The sequence below is a fragment of the Melanerpes formicivorus genome, unplaced genomic scaffold, assembly GCF_026170545.1.
Source record: "Melanerpes formicivorus ecotype bairdi unplaced genomic scaffold, bMelFor1.0.p_v2 SCAF_95, whole genome shotgun sequence".
NCBI lineage: Eukaryota > Metazoa > Chordata > Aves > Piciformes > Picidae > Melanerpes > Melanerpes formicivorus.
In genome coordinates, this window is record NW_027142447.1 from 63,306 (window position 1) to 84,084 (window position 20,779).

At 50.4% G+C, this 20,779-nt stretch overlaps 1 protein-coding gene across 3 annotated transcripts in view; it reads left to right on the forward strand.

Moving 5' to 3' along the window:
* The window catches only part of GDAP2 (ganglioside induced differentiation associated protein 2), a 35,152-nt gene extending 14,855 nt beyond the window's left edge, over positions 1 to 20,297 (forward strand). For 2 of the 3 annotated variants that reach the window (XM_068165921.1, XM_068165923.1), the window contains 9 exons: positions 225 to 301; positions 2,854 to 3,013; positions 4,571 to 4,721; positions 5,658 to 5,734; positions 7,415 to 7,491; positions 9,707 to 9,846; positions 10,869 to 10,923; positions 18,149 to 18,292; positions 19,502 to 20,297. In XM_068165921.1, the coding sequence (XP_068022022.1) occupies positions 225 to 301; positions 2,854 to 3,013; positions 4,571 to 4,721; positions 5,658 to 5,734; positions 7,415 to 7,491; positions 9,707 to 9,846; positions 10,869 to 10,923; positions 18,149 to 18,292; positions 19,502 to 19,549 (929 nt within the window). In that variant the 3' untranslated portion in view covers positions 19,550 to 20,297. Of the gene's footprint in view, positions 1 to 224; positions 302 to 2,853; positions 3,014 to 4,570; positions 4,722 to 5,657; positions 5,735 to 7,414; positions 7,492 to 9,706; positions 9,847 to 10,868; positions 10,924 to 16,912; positions 17,013 to 18,148; positions 18,293 to 19,501 lie in introns of those variants that run through there. The other variant, XM_068165922.1, reaches the window with a different exon arrangement.
* The last annotated feature ends 482 nt before the right edge of the window (positions 20,298 to 20,779 follow it).

The window sequence follows — 20,779 nt, forward strand, 5'->3', positions numbered from 1 at the left end:
TTGTATCCATCTGTGAAACAAGCAGCCTGAGAGTGGAGGGGAAACTTCCACTCTGTCCAACAAGCCATCTGGTGTGTTAAGCTGTCCCTTTATCCCCCCTTGTATGCAACCTGTGGAGCTGTTTTCTGTGAGACCTCTTTATTCTGCACTCTCCTTCACTTGTGTTTGTGTGTGTAAATGTCTTCTCCTGGTTTGCTACCTACATTTAATCTTCTTCCCTGCAGGCACAGTTAGGAGGTTCCTGGAGATCCATGGAGAGACTCTGGAGAAGGTGGTGTTTGCAGTCTCTGAGCTGGAAGAGGTATCTCTTTGATGTTCATTCTGCCAAAGTTAATGGGCATGTTTGATCTTCTCTCCATGAGATTGAACTCCTGCATTGTAGAGCTCAATTTGGATTTCCCTTTCAAATCTCCTAAACCATTGGTCCCTTTTGTCTCCTACTAGCATACCTTCCTTTCCAGTACTATTTATGCTCTTAGCAGTCACTCCCACAGGATCTTTCCACTCCTGGCTTCTGTGTTTCTGAGCCCTGAGCAGGAGCCAGTGCTAGAGGTTATAGCATGGAACTGTACTGGATGGTATGTGCCAGCCAGAAAGGAAATTCCTTGTACAGATGTCCTCCTTACACAATGATCCATCTCTTCTACTTTGAAACAGCCAGTTTAGCATGCCCATGGGTCACCTAGAAACATCCTCATCATTGCTTGCTGGCTTAATGAAACAGCAAGCCTGACATGGAATGATCTGTGTGCAGTCAGGTGCTAGCAGTCTGAGTGATGACTTCTCTTGTATATCAGACAGTTCCCAGGCAGAACCCACACACTGAGTTCAGGTTCTCTGGCATCCAGATGAGGAAAAACTAACTTCTTGGGAGTTCTAGAACTTATCTGCTGGAGAGAATGCATGAAGTATTATCATAGTATCATTCAGGGTTGGAAGGGTCCACAAGAATCATCTAGTTCCACCCCCCCTGCCATGGGCAGGGACACCCCACACTAGATCAGCCTGGCCACAGCCTCATCCAGCCTGGCCTTAAACACCTCCAGGGACAGGGCCCCAACCACCTCCCTGGACAACCCATTCCAGGGTCTCACCACTCTTATGGTGAAGATCCTCCATTTTTCCCTGTGCAGGGAGGGTTTCTGCTTGTTGGGTGCTGCTCTCTCCCAGTCAGATCCCCAAAGGTGGTCTGTGTAGTTGTGCAGTTGAATAGAATAGACCAGGTTGGAAGAGACCTTCAAGATCATCACATGCAACCCACCAAAACAACTAACCCATGGCACCAAGCAACCTATCAAGGCTCCTCCTGGACACCTCCAGTGATGGTGACTCCACCACCTCTCCAGGCAGCCCATTCCAATGGGCAATCACTCTCTCTGTATAGAACTTCTTCCTAACCTCCAGCCTAAACCTCCCCTGGTGCAGCCTGAGACTGTGTCCTCTTGTTCTGGTACTGGCTGCCTGGGAGAAGAGACCAACCTCTGCCTGTCTACAACCTCCCTTCAGGTGCTTGTAGAGAGCAATACAAGCAGGCTTTGATAAAGTCTGTTATCCTTATATGCTGTAACTTCATTATGGAGCTAAAGTAATTGCAACCTCCCTGAGCTCATGCAGCCTCAGCAGAGTCCTCTCAAAGTCCTGTGCCAGTGTGGCAAAAATAAGAAGTTAACCCTGATAAAGGTTCTCTGCCTTTATTGCTAGGTAACAACTTAAATTAAGCCACTGAGAAAACACTGTTCTGCCTCCAAGCTGTCCAAGGTCCCTGCTGTAAGGGCAGATGAGTGCTGGTGAATGGTGCCACAGCCAGCTAGCAGCCAGGCACCCGTGGTGTGCCCCAGGGATCAGTGCTGGGCCCCATGCTCTTTAACATCTTTATTGATGATCTGGATGAGGGCATTGAGTCCATCATCAGTACATTTGCAGATGACACCAAGCTGGGAGCAGGAGTTGATCTGCTGGAGGGTAGAGAGGCTCTGCAGAGGGACCTCGACAGGCTGGACAGATGGGCAGAGTCCAAGGGCAGGAGATTGAACACATCCAAGTGCCAGGTTCTGCACATTGGCCACAGCAACCCCATGCAGTGCTACAGGCTGGGGTCAGAGTGGCTGAGAGCAGCCAGGCAGAGAGGGACCTGGAGGTAGTGGTTGTTAGTAGGCTGAACATGAGCCTGCAGTGTGCCCAGGCAGCCAAGAGGGCCAATGGCATCCTGGCCTGCATCAGGAACAGTGTGGCCAGCAGGAGCAGGGAGGTCATTGTGCCCCTGTACACTGCACTGGTTAGGCCACACCTTGAGTCCTGTGTCCAGTTGTGGGCCCCTCAGGTTAGCAAGGAGGTTGACTTGCTGGAAGATGTCCAGAGAAGGGCAACGAAGTTGGTGAGGGGTTTGGAACACAGCCCTGTGAGGAGACACTGAGGGAGCTGGGGCTGTTTAGCCTGAAGAAGAGGAGGCTCAGGGGAGACCTTATTGCTGTCTCCAACTCCCTGAAGGGAGGTTGTAGCCAGGTGGGGGTTGGTCTCTTTTCTCAGACAACCAGCACCAGAACAAGAGGACACAGTCTCAAGCTGTGCCAGGGGAGGTTTAGGCTGGATATTAGGAAGAAGTTCTATACAGAGAGAGTGATTGCCCATTGGAATGTGCTGCCTGGGGAGGTGGTGGAGTCACCATCCCTGGAGGTGTTCAGGGGGAGACTTGATGGGGTGCTTGGTGCCATGGGTTAGTTGTTTGGGTGGGTTGGATTGGTTGATGGGTTGGATGTGATGATCTTGAAGGTGTCTTCCAACCTGGCTTATTCTATTCTATTCACTGAGAAGCAAGAATGGGTGCCAGACCCTTTGCCTTTCTGTTACTTGTAGGCCACTTACCAGAAGCTGCTGCCTCTGTATTTCCCGCGGTCGCTGGAGGAGGAGCTGCGGTCCTTGCCTTACCTCCCTGCAGACATCGGCAACGCGGAAGGGGAGCCTGTGGTGCCAGAGCGGCAGATCAGGATTAGTGAGAAGCCAGGGCTGCCAGATGGTGAGTTCCTGACTGAGCTTGCTGTAAGTATCTGTGTGAGTGAAAGGCAACACAGAACCAGAAAAGGTGCATGGGAAGCAGATGTTTTACCCCCACCCCATCTAAAGCAGGCTTTAGGAACTGGCTGGAGGCTGAGCCCAGAGAGTGGTGGTGAATGGTGCCACAGCCAGCTGGCAGCCAGGCACCAGTGGTGTGCCCCAAGGATCAGTGCTGGGCCCCATGTTCTTTAATATCTTCATTGATGATCTGGACAAGGGGATCAATTCAGTCATCAGTACATTTGCAGATGACACCAAGCTGGGAGCAGGAGTTGATCTGCTGGAGGGTAGGAGAGCTCTGCACAGAGCCCTTGCCAGTCTAGACAGATGGGCAGAGTCCCACATGATGGCAGTCAAGTTGTCCAAGTGCCAGGTGCTGCACTTTGGTCACAACAATCCCATGCAGTGTTACAGGCTGGGGTCAGAGTGGCTGGAGAGGTGCCAGGCAGAAAGGGACCTGGGGGTACTGATTGACAGCAGCTGAACATGAGCCAGCAGTGTGACAAGGTGACCAAAAAGTCCAATGGCATCCTGGCATGGATCAGAAATAGTGTGGCCAGCAGGAGCAGGGAGGTCATTCTGTCCTGTACTCAGCACTGGTTAGGCCACACCTTGGGTCCTGTGTCCAGTTCTGGGTCCCTCAGTTTAAGAAGGACATTGAGGCTCTTGAAGGTGTCCAGAGAAGGGCAACAAGGCTGGGGAGAGGCCTTGAGCACAGCCCTGTGAGGAGAGGCTGAGGGAGCTGGGGTTGCTTAGCCTGGAGAAGAGGAGGCTCAGGGGAGACCTTCCTGTTCTCTACAATTACCTGAAGGGAGGTTGTAGCCAGGTGGGGGTTGGTCTCTTCTCCCAGGCAACCAGCACCAGAACAAGAGGACACAGTCTCAAGCTGTGCCAGGGGAGGTTTAGGCTGGAGGTGAGGAGAAAGTTCTTCACAGAGAGAGTTGTTAGTCATTGGGATGTGCTGCCCAGGGAGGTGGTGGAGTCACCGTCCCTGGAGGTGTTCAGGAGGGGATTGGATGTGGCACTTGGTGCCATGGTTTAGTCCTGAGGTCTGTGGTGACAGGTTGGACTCGATGATCCTCGAGGTCTCTTCCAACCTTGGTGATACTGTGATACCTCCAGTGATGATGACTCCACCACCTCCCTGGGCAGCACATTCCAATGGCCAATCTTTCTTTCTGGGAAGGACTTCTTCCTAGCATCCAGCCTAAACCTCTCCTGACACAGCTTGAGTCTGTGTTCTGTTGTTCTGGTGCTGGTTGCCTGGGAGAAGAGACCAACCTCCACCTGTTTGCAGCCTCCCTTCAGGTAGTTTAGAGAGCAAGAAGGTCTCCCCTGAGCCTCCTCTTCTCCAGGCTAAGCAAGATATCTGAGCCCCATCATGGCACATGTGGGGGTTTTGTGTTGCTTTGTGGCAGGATGGCTGATCTGCCTCACTGAGATGCATGGCAACTCCTCAGCAGCATTGCTGTCTTTTATGCAGCTTGAACATTTTGCACTGCCTTTGTTTCTCCTGCAGATGCTTCAGATGAAGAGGGTCTGGAGGCAGATTTGTCTTTCATTGGGTCCCATGCCTTTGCCCGCATGGAGGGCGACGTGGACAAACAGAGACGCCTCATCCTTCAGGGACAGTTGTCAGAGGCAGCCCTGCAGAAACAGCATCAGAGGAAGTGAGAATTCCCTTGTCTGTGTCAGTGTTTTGTGTTAGGGGTTCATAGGACCAGCCCTTATGATTTTGTAAAGCCTGATCTGGCAACAAGATGCAGATAAAGCTGGTGTCACCCAGGCTCCTTGTGGGAGCCTCTTTGGCCTGATGGTAGAGGGGATGGGGCAGTAGGAGAGGGGAGCTACTGCTGAATGTGCTAGTTCTGATGAACCCCCTGTACCCACTGCTTCCCCTACCTGCCTTCTCTCTTTGCCACAAGATGTCACTCTCTGTCACCACTCTTTGTAGTGGAGTCACCTGCTTCTGAGGCTCTGAGCAGAGAGCAGAACTCTTCCATCTTTCTAAACAGATAAATCAATGCTGAAGGTGTGGTTTCCTCTCTTGTTTTTAACCTTTTTTTTCACCCCCCATTATTCCTAATACACCTGGCCACTTCCTTTAGCAGCCATTTCTGTGCTGGACTCCTCTAGAGGCCAAGCATCATGCTGTTAGATGAGGCACTAAGATGCTCACCCATTCAGAGAGAGGGGAAACAAATCCCTAAGGCTTTCTTTCTCCTGTGTCGTAAAGACTAAACAATGGAGGTATTTAACTCCTGGGAGCTGAGAAAACTGAGATCTTTTCAGCCCAAATGCAGTGCCCCTGGAGTTACTGCGTGGTGCATATTCATCATCCCAAGGAAAATCATTAATCATATAATTAACCAGAAGATTAAGAGTGAAGCAAAAGGCTAAGGCACAACTACTTCTCTTTCTGTTCTTTTCCCCCCAACATCTAACAGCTTGCCAGCTGCTACACAGATCAGAAAACTACAGCTTTAGAGAGAGGATTCAGTTAGAGCTTGTTTTGTCCTTCCCATATCCTTTTTCAGGCTGCTGGTGCTATTCCCAAGGGGGTGAGATGTGACCAGTTTGTGTCTCATTTGCTTCTCCCTTTCTAGTTACAATCGCTGGCTGTGTCAGGCAAGAGCTGAAGACCTCTCTGACATTGCTTCTCTCAAAGCCTTGTACCAGACAGGTAAGTTCAGGGTAACAGTGGCTCATGTGTGTTGTCTTCAAGGTAAAAACACAAGATGAAAATACAATGGTTTATTTGGGTATGTGTAGCCAGGAATCATGTTACTGCATGATTGTATTTTGCTAGTGAATAGAATAGAATGAACCAGGTTGGAAAAGACCTTGGAGATCATGGAGTCCAACCTATCACCCAGCACCACCTGATCAACTAAACCATGGCACCAAGTGCCTCAGCCAGGCTCTTCCTAAACACCTCCAGGGATGCTGACTCCACCACCTCCCTGGGCAGCACATTCCAATGGCCAATCTCTCTTGCTGGGAAGAATTTCTTCCTAACATCCAGCCTGAACCTCCCCTGGCACAGCTTGAGACTGTGTCCTCTTGTTCTGGTGCTGCTTGCCTGGGAGAAGAGATCAACCCCCACCTGGCTGCAACCTCCCTTCAGGTAGTTGTAGAGAGCAAGAAGGTCTCCCCTGAGCCTCCTCTTCTCCAGGCTAAGCAACCCCAGCTCCCTCAGCCTCTCCTCACAGGGTTGTGCTCCAGACCCCTCCCCAGCTTTGTTGCCCTTCTCTGGACATGTTCAAGAGCCTCAACGTCCTTCTTCAGTTGGGGGGCCCAGAACTGGACACAGGACTCAAGGTGTGGCCTAACCAGTGCTGAGTACAGGTTACAATGACTTCCCTGCTCCTGCTGGCCACACCATTCCTGATGCAGGCCAGGATGCCATTGGCCTTCTTGGCCACCTGGGCACACTGCTGGCTCATGTTCAGCCTACTCTCATCCAGTACCCCCAGGTCCCTTTCTGCCTGGCCACACATGTTACTACATGAGGTTTAGGTAAACATGGAGTACACAGGCAACATACACTTGCAGTCCTTTGGGCTTAAATTTCTCAGATGTGATGTATGCATTGGATCAGAATAGCTACTGCATAGTGAGAACAGTAATTAGCTGTATTCATAGAACTGCAGAATCACAGGATACTCTGGCTTGGAAGGGACCTCTGAAGGTCATCTAGTCTGACCTTCCCTGCACTCAGCAGGGACATCCTCCAGGTTGGATTGGTTGATGGGTTGGACAGGATGATCTTGAAGGTCTCTTCCTATTCTATTCCATCCTACTCTACTCTACTCTATTCCATCCTACTCTACTCTACTCTATTCCATCCTACTCTATTCCAGGTTGCCCAGAGCCCTGCTGAGCCTCACCTTGAATATCTCCAGGGATGAGGCCCCAACCACCTCCCTGGGCAACCCATTCCAGTGTTCCACCACCCTCATAGTAAAGAACCTGTTCCTAACATCCAATCTAAATCTGCTCTTCTCTAGTTTGAAGCCATTGCCCCTTGTTCTGTCACCACAGGCCTTTGTAAACAGCCCCTCTACATCCTTCTGTAGGCCCCCTTCAGGTACTGGAAGGCTGCTATTAGGTCTCCCTGGAGCCTTCTCTTCTCCAGGCTGAACAACCCCAGCTCCCTCAGCCCATCCTCATAGCAGAGGTGCTCCAACCCCCTGATCATTTTTGTGGCCCTCCTCTGGCCCTGCTCTGTTGTCACAATTAAAGCAAATGTGTTGCAAAAACTCTGAGCTCTGGCTGGCTCTCCCTGGTTTGAAAGGGACCATCTCCAAAAGCTGGCATGGCTCAGAGAAGTTCAGAGCTGCATTTTGTGTTTCTTCTGCAGGTGTAGATAACTGTGGCCGCACAGTGATGGTGGTGGTGGGAAGAAACATCCCTGTAACCCTGATAGACATGGAAAAGGTAAGGCTTTGTATGACTGGGGCTGAGAAGGTTGAATATGAATGTTCAGGGTAGGATAGAACAGAATTAACCAGGTTGGAAAAGACTTTTGAGATGATCAAGTCCAACCTATCAGCCAACACCATCTGATCAACGAAACCATGGCACCAAGTGCCTCATCCAGGCTCTTCCTAAACACCTCCAGTGATGGTGACTCCACCACCTCCCTGGGCAGCACATTCCAATGGCAAATTACTCTTTCTGGGAAGAATTTCTTCCTAATATCCAGCCTAAACCTCCCCTGGCACAGCTTGAGACTGTGTCCTCTTGTTCTAGTGCTGCTTGCCTGGGAGAAGAGACCAACCCCCACCTGGCTACAACCTCCCTTCAGGAAGTTGTAGACAGCAAGAAGGTCTCCTCTGAGCCTCCTCTTCTCCAGGCTAAGCAACCCCAGCTCCCTCAGTCTCTCCTCACAGGGCTGTGCTCCAGACCCCTCCCCAGCTTTGTTGCCCTTTGTTGCCTCAGCCTGAGCCTCAGGGTAATTCAGTGTTAATAGTAGAAAGGCTTAAAAGATGCAGCAGAAACTATTTTCATAGGTAGATGAAAATGTACTCCCTTATGAAGCTTTGTGTGCCTTGGGGTGGGGTTTTTCAAGGAGCAGCTGGATGTTTTTTAGAGAAACAGTCCTGAACCTGGGCTCCTTTGTTTTGCCAAGGAGGAGGCTGCCAGGGCATGGAGCATTGAAAGTGATGAGTCAATTTATTTTGTCACTGCTGTGGTGGGTGCAGTTTCCCCCCTAACATTACCTTTGCCAGACCAACTCAGTTAGAAGCAAATGAAGCTCTATTTACAAGCAAGATCTACTCTCTGCAATGCAATGGATGTGTACAAAACATACAGGAGTTACAATATTATGCAGGTATTTACAATTAGCAAACAGCACAAGGACCTCCCCTGGCCAAGGACCAGGGGAAGCTGCTAGCTTCACCCTCCCTGCCTCCCTTTACCACCCCTATACAAAAGGGACAAGAGAAAGGAGCAGAGAAGTTACTTAGCCAAAGCCAGCCATAAGCACACAGATTATCTCTCCTGAGTGAAGCAAAACAGCCAGAGATCAGAAGAGAAAAGGGAAGAACTGTTATGGTACAGCTCCTCTTATTCCAGGTATTTACCCAATGAATTTGTTCAGGACAATCTTTTGTGTTCCTTTTCACACCCAAGAGTGATCTATTTTTATTTGCCTACTTTTCTGCTCAAAAGCTGTAACTAACTTTAAAAAGCATAGCCTAAACCCACCACAATTGCAATGGCAATCTGTGAGGTCAGCTAGAACAAATAAAGCTAGCTAAGTTGTCACAGCTGAGTTGAACACTTGCAATGCTCACTGTGATTTTGTAGGTGAAACCTAATGCCACCCAGCCTCATGCTTCCTGATCTGTGAATAAAGTAAAGCATGCTAAGCTGTGTCGAAGCAATCCCAGGCACAAATGCAGGCTGGGCAGGGACTGGCTGGAAAGCAGCCCTGAGGAGAGAGACTTGGGGGTGCTGGGGGAGGAGAAGCTCAACAGGAGCTCTCAGTGTGCACTTGCAGCCCAGAAAGCCAATCAGATCCTGGGCTGCATCAGGAGAAGTGTGGCCAGCAGGGCAAGGGAGGTGATCCTCCCCCTCTACTCAGCTCTGCTGAGACCCCACCTGGAGTACTGCCTCCAGTTCTGGAAGGTGTCCAGAGAAGGGCCAGGAGGATGAGCAGAGGGCTGGAGCACCTCTCCTGTGAGGACAGACTGAAGGAGTTGGGGCTGATCAGTCTGCAGAAGAGAAGGCTCTGAGGTGACCTCATTGTGGCCTTCCAGTATCTGAAGGGGGCTACAGGAAGGCTGGGGAGGGACTGCTCAGGATCTCAGGGAGTGCTAGGACTAGGGGGAATGGAATGAAGCTGGAGGTGGGGAGATTGAGGCTGGAGGTGAGGAGGAAGTTCTTCCCCATGAGAGTGGTGAAGCCCTGGAATGGGTTGTCCAGGGAGGTGGTTGGGGCCCTGTCCCTGGAGGTGTTTAAGCCCAGGCTGGATGTGGCTGTGGCCAGGCTGATGTAGTGTGGGGTGTCCCTGCCCATGGCAGGGGGGTTGGAACTAGATGATCCTTGTGGTCCCTTCCAACCCTGACTGATTCTATGCTATGGTACTATGAGTACAAGTGAAAGTGTTCTCTGCCAATACAAGTAACATTTCTTCCTGCCTCAGGCTCTTCTGTATTTCATCCACGTCATGGATCATATTGCAGTGAAGGAGTATGTCCTGGTGTACTTCCATACACTCACAAATGACTACAATCAACTAGACTCTAATTTCTTGAAGAAGCTCTATGATGTTGTGGATGCCAAGTGAGTGTCAATAGGAGAGGAACCTTTTCTGCTCTTCCTTTGTGCTAGGCAAATGTTTGCCCTTCCCTGTGTCTGGCTTCCTGCTTACATGAGAGTTCTGCTGGGGCAAAGCTCTAAACAAATACAAAAGAGAAGGAGAGGCAATGTATAGTTTCTTTTCTCCTTAAAACAATGAAACCAGGAAGCTCTGTCCTCTGCAGTCTTCCTCCTGGAGCTGTTGGAGAGGTGTCCTGGGTGTACTGCCTGTCCCTTTCCAGAGGTGGAGTTTCTGTAGCCTGGCTCTGTTAAAAGGTGTGAGGGGAGAGGCTTGGGTAACATTGGCAGTCATCATTTATCCTTTAACTGTCACTGTCCACATAAGCCTGCAGGCAATGATGTCTTTACCTCAAAAACAGCCATTCTGCTTTTTTCCCCTTTGCTTTCCTGCTATCTGCCCTTATGTTGCTTCTAACCTTGCAACGTTACATACAGGCACTTGGGCAACATGACAGTTGGGCTGCATAGCATCAATGAGGTTGGAAAAGACCTCAGAGATCATCAAGTCCAACCTGTCACCCAGCACCTCATGACTAACTAAACCATGGCACTAAGTGCCACATCCAATCCCCTCTTGAACACCTCCAGGCATGGTGACTCCACCACCTCCCTGGGCAGCACATTCCAATGGCCAATTACTCATTCTGGGAAGAACTTTCTCCCCACCTTGAGCCTAAACCTCCCCTGGCACAGCTTGAGACTGTGTCCTCTTGTTCTGGTGCTGGTTCACTGGGAGAAGAGACCAACCCCCACCTGGCTACAACCTCCCTTCAGGTAGCTGTAGACAGCAAGAAGGTCTCCCTTGAGCCTCCTCTTCTCCAGGCTAAGCAACCCCAGCTCCCTCAGCCTCTCCTCACAGGGCTGTGCTCCAGATCCCTCCCCAGCCTCATTGCCCTTCTCTGGACCCATTCAAGTGTCTCAATGTCCTTCTTAAACTGAGGGGCCAGAAGTCTGTGCTAAATACTTTTTGCCTTTCTCCACCCCAGGTACAAGAGGAACTTGAAGGCACTGTATTTTGTCCACCCAACATTTCGTTCAAAGGTGCGGTAAATAATGCAAGAGAGTAGTGTGTTTTGTGTGTCGGGGGGGGTAGCATGTGAGGCTGCAGTGGAAGGGACAGGGAGGTATATAAAATCAAGCAGTATCTTCTGGATCCACAATCAGAACTTGAAATTCATCCTTATCTTAGATCTAGATTTAGTATTCCCACTTTAGTGCCAAGCTGTCAGCCCATGGCTTGGATGGGAGCACACTGCAATGGGTTAGGAACTGGCTGGAGGCTGAGCCCAGAGAGTGGTGGTGAATGGTGCCACAGCCAGCTGGCAGCCAGGCACCAGTGGTGTGCCCCAGGGAGCAGTGCTGGGCCCTGTGCTCTTTAACATCTTTATTGATGATCTGAACGAGGGCATTGAGTCCATCATCAGTAGATTTGCAGATGACACCAAGCTGGGGGCAGGAGTTGATCTGCTGGAGGTTGGAGAGGTTCTGCAGAGGGACCTGGACAGATGGGCAGAGTCCAAGGGCAGGAGATTGAACACATCCAAGTGCCAGGTTCTGCACATTGGCCGCAACAACCCCATGCAGTGCTACAGGCTGGGGTCAGAGTGGCTGAGAGCAGCCAGGCAGAAAGGGACCTGGGGGTACGGGTTGACAGTAGGCTGAACATGAGCCTGCAGTGTGCCCAGGCAGCCAAGAGGGCCAATGGCATCCTGGCCTGCATCAGGAACAGTGTGGCCAGCAGGAGCAGGGAAGTCATTCTGCCCCTGTACACTGCACTGGTTAGGCCACACCTTGAGTCCTGTGTCCAGTTCTGGGCCCCTCAGTTTAGGAAGGAGGTTGAGTTGCTGGAAGGTGTCCAGAGAAGGGCAACAAAGCTGGGGAGGGGCTTGGAACACAGCCCTGTGAGGAGAGGCTGAGGGAGCTGGGGTTGCTTAGCCTGGAGAAGAGGAGACTCAGGAGAGACCTTCTTGCTCTCTACAACTACCTGAAGTGAGGCTGCAGCCAGGTGGGAGTTGGTCTCTTCTCCCAGGCACCCAGCAGCAGAACAAGAGGACACAGTCTCAGGCTGCACCAGGGGAAGTTTAGGCTGGAGGTGAGGAGAAAGTTTTTCACAGAGAGAGTTGTTAGCCTTTGGAATGTGCTGCCTGGGGAGGTGGTGGAGTCACCATCCCTGGAGGTGTTCAGGAGGAGACTTGATAGGGTGCTTGTTTGCATGGTTTAGTTGATTAGGTGGTGTTGGATGATGGATTGGACACAAGGATCTTGAAGGTCTCTTCCAACATGGTTTATTCTATTCTGAACCTCAATGCAGTGATGCTCTCTGTGCCCTGTTTTTTGCACAGGCTCTTAACAGAGAGAGGTGGAAGGTTTGGATCTTATTTCTTTCAAAGGAAAACCTTTCAGCCCATTTTTCTGCTGTCTAGTTGGCAGTGTGAAGAACCATGACCAATATCTCTGGGAATTCCTTCTTCTGTAGTTAATTTCCTGGATGTTTCACTTTTTCTTGCCCTACAAGAGAGATTGCATCTGTGCTGTATATCACTTAAGAGCTGCCCTAGTAAGGGCAGGGAGCAGCAATGAGATTAGACAGGATTAGAGAGTGAAGAATAGCAAAGAAAGACAGAACAGAATTAACCAGGTTGGAAAAGACCTTTGAGATCATTGAGTCCAACCTATCACCCAACACCATCTGATCAACTAAACCATGGCACCAAGTGCCTCATCCAGGCTCTTCCTAAACATCTCCAGGGATGGTGACTCCACCACCTCCCTGGGCAGCACATTCCAATGGCTAATCTCTCTTTCTATGAAGAACTTCCTAACCTCCAGCCTAAACCTCCCCTGGCACAGCTTGAGACTGTGTCCTCTTGTTCTGGTGCTGCTTGCCTGGGAGAAGAGACCAACCCCCACCTGGCTACAACCTCCCTTCAGGTAGTTGTATACAGCAATGAGGTCTCCCCTGAGCCTCCTCTTCTCCAGGCTAAGCAACCCCAGCTCCCTCAGCCTCTGCTCATAGGGCTTCCATAGATGGAAGAATGCTTTTGTGATGGAGTGCAGAGCAATCCTGTTCTGCCTTGAGGAGATGACAAACTGAGCTCACCCAGCAGTGACATACTGTCTGTGGTCCAACAGAAGGTGGTGCTCACTCCCTTCACGTGCCTCATGCTGCAGCAGTGTGTACACAGATGAATTATGTGTCAGCAGCAGCCCTTCCTAAAATCTGTGTTTGCCTTATTAGAACAGTTGGAAATGTGATCCTCCCTGTTCACTTCAGATTAACCTCTGTGTTTATTCTGCTTTTTGCTGACACTGATCAAACTTGAGAATATTTATATGTCTGGGGAAAGGGGAAAAAAAGCCCACATCTGTTTGCACATGTTCAGCAAGAATGTCTTTAACTGCTGAACTTCCAGAGTCTGTCCTTGGCCTGTTCACAGCTGGGACACCATGAGACACTGAGCTTCACAGAATGTCAGGGCTTGGAAGAGACCTCAAAAGATCTTTTAGCCCACTAGAATAGAACAGAATAAACCAGGTTGGAAGAGACCTTTGAGATCATCATGTCCAACCTATCATCCAACACCACCTAATCAACTAAACCATGGCACCAAGCACCCTAGCAAGTCTCCTCCTGAACACCTCCAGTGATGGTGACTCCACCACCTCCCTGGGCAGCACATTCCAATGGCCAATCTCTCTCTCTATGAAGAATTTCTTCCTCACCTCCAGCCTAAACCTCCCCTGGTGCAGCTTGAGACTGTGTCCTCTTGTTCTGGTGCTGGTTGCCTGGGAGAAGAGACCAACCCCCACCTGGCTACAACCTCCCTTCAGGGAGTTGTAGTTGTAGAGAGCAATAAGGTCTCCCCTGAGCCTCCTCTTCTCCAGGCTAAGCAACCCCAGCTCCCTCAGCCTCTCCTCACAGGGCTGTGTAGGTGAGACAGAGGCTTCCCAGCAGCATAGCCTCCAGTTTGTGTCAGGATATTGATTAATTATTCCCATATGGTACAGGTCTGGAGTCTGCAGTTGGAGCTTCCAGCTCTTATTCCTGAAAGTATAGCAGCCAGCATAGAGCATCACTAAGGTCGCAAAGCTGAGTGGGCAAATCAAAAGTCTGAAGTGCTAGATCAGATTTAGTTTAGATTTAGGTTCTCAGCAGCACCTGTCCCCCTCCTCCCTTCCACTACATTTCCATGTGGCTGAGGAAAGTGGCTGGGTTGGGTTTCTTTCATTGTTGCAGGATATGAACTTGCCTTTGCCCACTCCATTACCATGTTCCCTGTCCCTTTGGGAACTGCAGTGAGGCTCAGCAATCTGTGGGGCGAGCAGATGGTGGGAAGCAGGGAGGCTGAGACCTGGAGTTCTCTGACTTGTGGAAATGGAATTGGATTGTATCCCATTCTAGCAGCACAGCTGGAGGGGAAAGAGGAGGCTCATGTCTTGCTGCCAAGTGTTTTCCCTGACTGAAAGGCAAGTGGGATTGCTGCTGGCTGTTGTAGGGACTATCAGCTTGTGAAAAATACTGGGGAGGAGGCAGCAGGCAGAGCAGGTGGCTGCTGAGAGGGAATCATTTTTCTCTCCTCCTCCTTTCTTGGTTATTTCAGGGCTGTTGTCCCCATGGATGATTGCTAGCTCAGGAGCCACAAATATCTTCAGAAGGGTTTGGCACATTGATCTTCCTGTCTGGAGCACTGACTTCCTTCCCTAGAAGTAGGGAAAAATACCCCTTGTCTCAGAAGCAGGAGGAGGACTTGCTGCATGCAGCTTCCCAAACACATCGTCCCTGCACCTAAATCTCATTCTTCACTCTCTGGTACAAACTGTTTCACAGCTGTGGTGAAGCCTGGCACAAGGGATGGCTGCCAGCTCTTAGAGTTGCTTTGCTTATTTCTGGGCTAAAAGGCTGTGGTGGGCTAACACCCATTCTGAAGACAGGGGGGAGGGCTTGTGAGTGCTTTGCCCTCCCTGCAGGGCGTTTTCCCCCGGGAAACTGAGTCTGTTCCACTCCCCGCTCCCTGCCCAGCTAGGGTATAAAAGGGAAGGCATTGGAGTCATTAGGTCTCCTTTTGGCTCCTGCCTCTCCTGGATGAGAGCTACTGCAGCTGCCTTCCTGCTCCTCTGCCATGTGGTCAGGTCTGATCCTTCTCCCTGCTGCCTCTGTGCCTCTTCAGAGAGAGACTGGTTTTGTAGTCTTCTTCTTTGTCCCACTCCCATCCATCCTTGTTCCTTGCCCTTGTGAACCTTACCTGTTATTGTTATGTATATATTGTGTAAAGAAAACTCTTTACCTCTCTACTTCCAGGCCAACTCCAAATTATTGTTTGGTGGATTTGCTCCTTTCCTTTTTTTCCCCATCTCTGCTGGGAGGGAGGGTGGAGAGCAGGGGAGAGGTTCTCAGCCTTGCCCCCATCTGAGCTCTTAACTCCCAGTTAAGGCTTAAACCACCACAAAGGGATCAAAAGGCTTTTCATCAACTCTCTTGGATACTCATGTGCCCCTAGAAAACCAGCATGGTTTCAATGCACTTCCTGGTGCCAACCATCATTATTTGATTTCTTCGTATGAAGTTGGTATAAATTATGTGCATGAGCCAGCAGTGTGCTCAGGTGGCCAAGAAGGCAAACAGCATCCTGGCCTGTATCAGGAATAGTGTGACCAGCTGGACCAGGGAAGTGATTGTGCCCCTGGACTCAGCACTGGTAAGGCCACACCTTGAGTATTGGGTTCAGTTTTGGAGCCCTCACTACAAAAAGTGCTGGATCAGCTCCAGAGGCAGACAGTAAAGCTGGTGGAGGGTCTGGAGGTCATGTGAGGAGCAGCTGAGGGAACTGGAGTTGTTTGGTCTGGACAAAAGGAGGCTGGCAGTGTGGCCAGCAGGAGCAGGGAGGTCATTGTGCCCCTGTACACTGCACTGGTTAGGCCACACCTTGAGTCCTGTGTCCAGTTCTGGGCCCCTCAGTTTAGGAAGGAGGTTGAGTTGCTGGAATGAGTCCAGAGAAGGGCAATAAACCTGGGGAGGGGTTTGGAGAGGAGAGGCTGAGGGAGCTGGGGTTGCTTAGCCTGGAGAGGAGACTCAGGGGTGACCTTATTACTCTCTTCAGCTACCTGAAGGGAGGTTGTGGACAGGCAGAGGTTGGTCTCTTCTCCCAGGCAAGCAGCACCAGAACAAGAGGACACAGTCTCAGGTTGCACCAGGGGAGGTTTAGACTGGATGTTAGGAACAAATTCTACACAGAGAGAGTGATTGCCCATTGGAATGTGCTGCCCAGGGAGGTGGTGGAGTCACCATCACTGGAGGTGTTCAGGAGGAGACCTGATGGGGTGCTTGGTGCCATGGGTTAGTTGTTTAGGTGGTGTTGGATTGGTTGATGGGTTGGACACGGTGATCTTTAAGGTCTCTTCCAACCTGGTTTGTTCTATTCTTCTATTCTGAGACATCTAGTCCAGGCCACCCATGCTTAAGCAGGGTCAGCAGCACCTGTTTGCCCAGGGCTAAGTGGATGGTCCCTAATAGGAGGATTTGTGGCCTGTAGAACATTGTTTTTCTTTCCCTTCAGTCTGACGGGAAAAGACCAGATAGGAAATGTTAAAAAGCAATACAAAAATAATCACAGCATTTCACTTGGGAGAAGGCAAGCTGGACAATACAAGCAGTGAATCCAAACAGGAAGACTTATTAGCTTACAGAAGTACCAGTGATGTTTTACTGGCCTGTGTGAAACAAAAGTTCCTTACCCTGTTTGCATCCAAAAGGTGAGAGCGGTGGGTATGCTTAAAATCTTGTCAAATCAGCTGATAAGGCTTGGATGAGAAATGTGGTAAGACAGGACACAGCCAGCCCAAAGCAGAGAGCAGATTTCAGTAGGACCTTTGAACAGCTGAAAGTCTCTGTCCAATAAATAGAATAGAAAGGAATTAACCAGGTTGGAAAAGACCTTGGAGATCATCCAGTCCAACCTATCACCCAACACCATCTGATCAACTAAACCATGGCACCAAGTGCCTCAGCCAGGCTCTTCCTAAACACCTCCAGGGATGGTGACTCCACCACCTCCCCAGGCAGCACATTCCAACAGCTAACAACTCTCTCTGTGAAGAACTTTCTTGTCCCCTGGAGCCTAAACTTCCCCTGGCATAGCTTGAGACTGTGTCCTCTTGTTCTGGTGCTGGCTGCCTGGGAGAAGAGACCAACCCCCACCTGACTACAGCCTTCCTTCAGGTAGGTGTAGACAGCAAGAAGGTCTCCCCTGAGCCTCCTCTTCTCCAGGCTAAACAACATCAGCTCCCTCAGCCTCTCCTCATGCAAGTGCTGGCTGGAGCAAAGTATTATGGGGCTTGAAGTTCAGGTTGTAGCATGAGGCTTCCTGTTCTGGTTACTGCTTTTGGATTCTTGGGTTTGGGGTGTTGGTGCTCTTGTGCTGAGATGGCAGTGGGACAGGGAGGGGTGGGGGAGTAGCTCACTGCCTTGGGTTTGCAGCTTGCTTGCTGCTGCTTTCTGCTGTGCTTTCTCTGCTAATAGGCTAAGGCAGCTGTGCATTGTATTATCCCATTTCTTCAGTGAACTCTCAGCTGAACTCAGAGGGGGGGTTGTGTGTTACTTTCCCCTCACTTCTGTGTGCTAGGGAAAAGGCTGTGTTAAACTAGCACACCTTGTTGTATCACTGAGGTTGGAAGAGACCTCAAAGATCATCAAGTCCAACCTGTCACCACAGACCTCGTGACTAGTCCATGGCACCAAGTGCCACATCCAATCCCCTCCTGAACACCTCCAGGGATGGGGACTCCACCACCTCCCTGGGCAGCACATTCCAATGACAAATGACTCTCTCAGTGAAGAACTTTCTCCTCACCTCCAGCCTAAACTTCCCCTGGCACTGCTTGAGACTGTGTCCCCTTGTTCTGGTGCTGGTTGCTTGAGAGAAGAGACCAACCCCCTCCTGGCTACAACCTCCCTTCAGGTAGCTGTATACAGCAATAAGGTCTCCCCTGAGCCTCCTCTTCTCCAGGCTAAGCAACCCCAGCTCCCTCAGCCTCTCCTCACAGGGCTGTGCTCAAGGCCTCTCCCCAGCCTTGTTGCCCTTCTCTGGACACCTTCAGGTGTCTCAATGTCCTCCTTAAACTGAGGGGCCCAGAACTGGACTGTGTTGCTGCTGTGGTTATTAGTGTTTCAGCTGTGGCTCCAGCCTGCTGAACTGCAGCGTGTCGTGCTGAGCTTGAAGGGTTTGAAACAGCACCACCTTTACTTGGTTTTGTTGGCATTTATTTGCAGGTCTCAGCATGGTTTTTCACAACCTTTACAGTCTCAGGGCTAAAGGACAAAATTCACTATGTTGAAAGCCTTCAGCAGTTATTCACAGCCATACCCCCAGAACAGATTGATCTCCCTCCTTTCGTCCTCGAGTATGACGCCAGGGTAAGTGGTTGCATGCAGCCAGCAGGAGTGTTTGCTGCTGAGTGTGGTTCTTGTGCTTCTCTCATTCTGCTCTGAAAGAGCTTTAAAGGGACTGACTTCCACATCCTAACAACAAGAAGAAAGGGAAGGTTCCTGGAGGGTCTAGGTGTTCTTCTGTAATCCTTTCTACATCAGTCCCAGTAGAGGGCTCAGCTAGGAGGAAGCTTCCTATGGACATACAAGGCAGACTTCCTTTCCTCAGTAAGGAGCTGTAACATAAAACACTGTAAACCAGTGGACAAGGTGAAATGTGTGTTACACACCTGCTGCATGCCTTACACTGTCTGCAAAATATCCTGTGTTTCATGATCCCTGCCCCAAGCACACAAGAAGAGGAGGGGAGGAAAAAGGTGGGAGGGGAAAAGTGGAACTGTAACAGGGAGCCTTGCCTTTGTGTTCCTCCTTCCCGCTCCCCTTCCCTTCTCCATCCCACACCTCTAGCCAAATGATGAAATTAATGTGGCTTGCATTGGTCAAATCATTCTAAAGAGGAGGATGTGCTGGAACTCTGAAGTAACAGCCAGAGCTGTGTGTCTGTGTAAGCAACTTTTTGCTTAGAGTAGAATAAACCAGGTTGGAAGAGACCTTCAAGTCCAACCTATCATCCAACACCTCCTAATCAACTAAACCATGCAGCCAAGCACCCTAGCAGGTCTCCTCCTGAACACCTCCAGGGATAGTGACTCCACCACCTCCCTGGGCAGCACATTCCAATGGGCAATCACCCTTTCTGGGAAGAACTTTCTCCCCACCTCCAGCCTAAACCTCCCCTGGCACAGCTTGAGACTGTGTCCTCTTGTTCTGGTGCTGGGTGCCTGGGAGAAGAGACCAACCCCCACCTGGCTACATCCTCCCTTCAGGTAGTTGTAGAGAGCAAGAAGGTCTCCCCTGAGCCTCCTCTTCTCCAGTCTAAGCAACCCCAGCTCCCTCAGCCTCTCCTCACAGGGCTTAAAACCCAGGCAGAGCCAAGTTCTGTTGTTGCCTATCACAGGCACAGTCCTCTCCTGGGTGAACTGTGGCAGTCACTACGCACTTGGGGAGAATGAAGCCAGAAGTACCTCTTTGGTGTTTGGGTTTGTTTGGTTTTTCCTTTGCCTGTGTCATCATCCATTTTACCAGGGTGTGCTGGAGAAGACCTTTACCTCCCTGCTCTTTCTGCTCTCCTTGCAGGAAAACGGGCCTTACTATTCTTCCTACCCTCCATCCCCTGACTTGTGATCTGCAGTCCTGCGACGCTGCTGGCTCCCCGGGGATCCAGTGGACCTGATGCCTGCCAAAAACCTGTGCATTTGCCCATGTACAGAACTCAGAGAGAGGGTTTTCCTCCCCCAGCTCTGGTATTTTTTTACTGATGAGATATTTTCAAGCACTCAAGCAATCAGAGAACTTTATGCCACTGTGAACTGTACAACTCTTTCAAATGTATTTATCCAATGTAAATGTTGGGGGGGTTTGCTTTGCTTTGCTGTGGTGTAGAGGGTTGGGGGTTTCTTTTTCTGTTGTGGTTTGGTTTTCTGTTTGGTTTGGGCTTTTGTTTTTTACCTGTGGCCATTTCTTTCTGAACAGTCTTTCTCTTGTCTGATATCTCCCATCCTCTCCTGGTCTTAGCTACAGCCATTTTCCATCTCCACTTCTAAAGCCTGTTCCTTATTGGTCTGAACAGATACTGTGCAGTACCAGCCCTGGCACATTGGTCACCATTCAGTCTCTGTTTCACATCTGGTTATTTTCCCTTTCTGTTAGTGCTGATTACTTTGGTCCTGACCCAGCAAAACTATCTGGAATTGGGAATGCCATGTCTGCAGGCTGAACAAAACACTACAGCCAAGCCAAGACTGCTGCAAGACTTGCTACCACAAATGCTAGGTGAATGAGGAGCCTTGGGAAAGCCCCTGACAGCTTCTGTTGGATGATGTGACATGTCAGGATGCCACTGCCCTCCCACTCAGAATAAAATTGAAATGCACTTGTGGTTCCTTTTCTCTCACTGGGGTACTGGGTGATAGTAGGCTGAGCATGAGCCAGCAGTGTGCCCAGGTGGCCAAGAAGGCCAATGGCAGAGGAGATGGTGCCACATCTAGCTGGCAGCCAGGCACCAGTGGTGTCCCCCAGGCATCAGTGCTGGGCCCCATCCTGCTCAATATCTTTATTGATGATCTGGATGAGGGCATTGAGTCCATCATCAGTAAGTTTGCAGATGACACCAAGCTGGGGGCAGGAGTTGATCTGTTAGTGGGTAGGAGAGCTCTGCAGAGGGACCTTGCCAGGCTGGACAGATGGGCAGAGGCCAAGGGCAGGAGATTGAACACATCCAAGTGCCAGGTTCTGCACATTGGCCACAACAACCCCAGGCAGTGCTGCAGGCTGGGGTCAGAGTGGCTGGAGAGCAGCCAGGCAGAAAGGGACCTGGGGGGACTAGTTGACAGTAGGCTGAACATGAGACAGCAG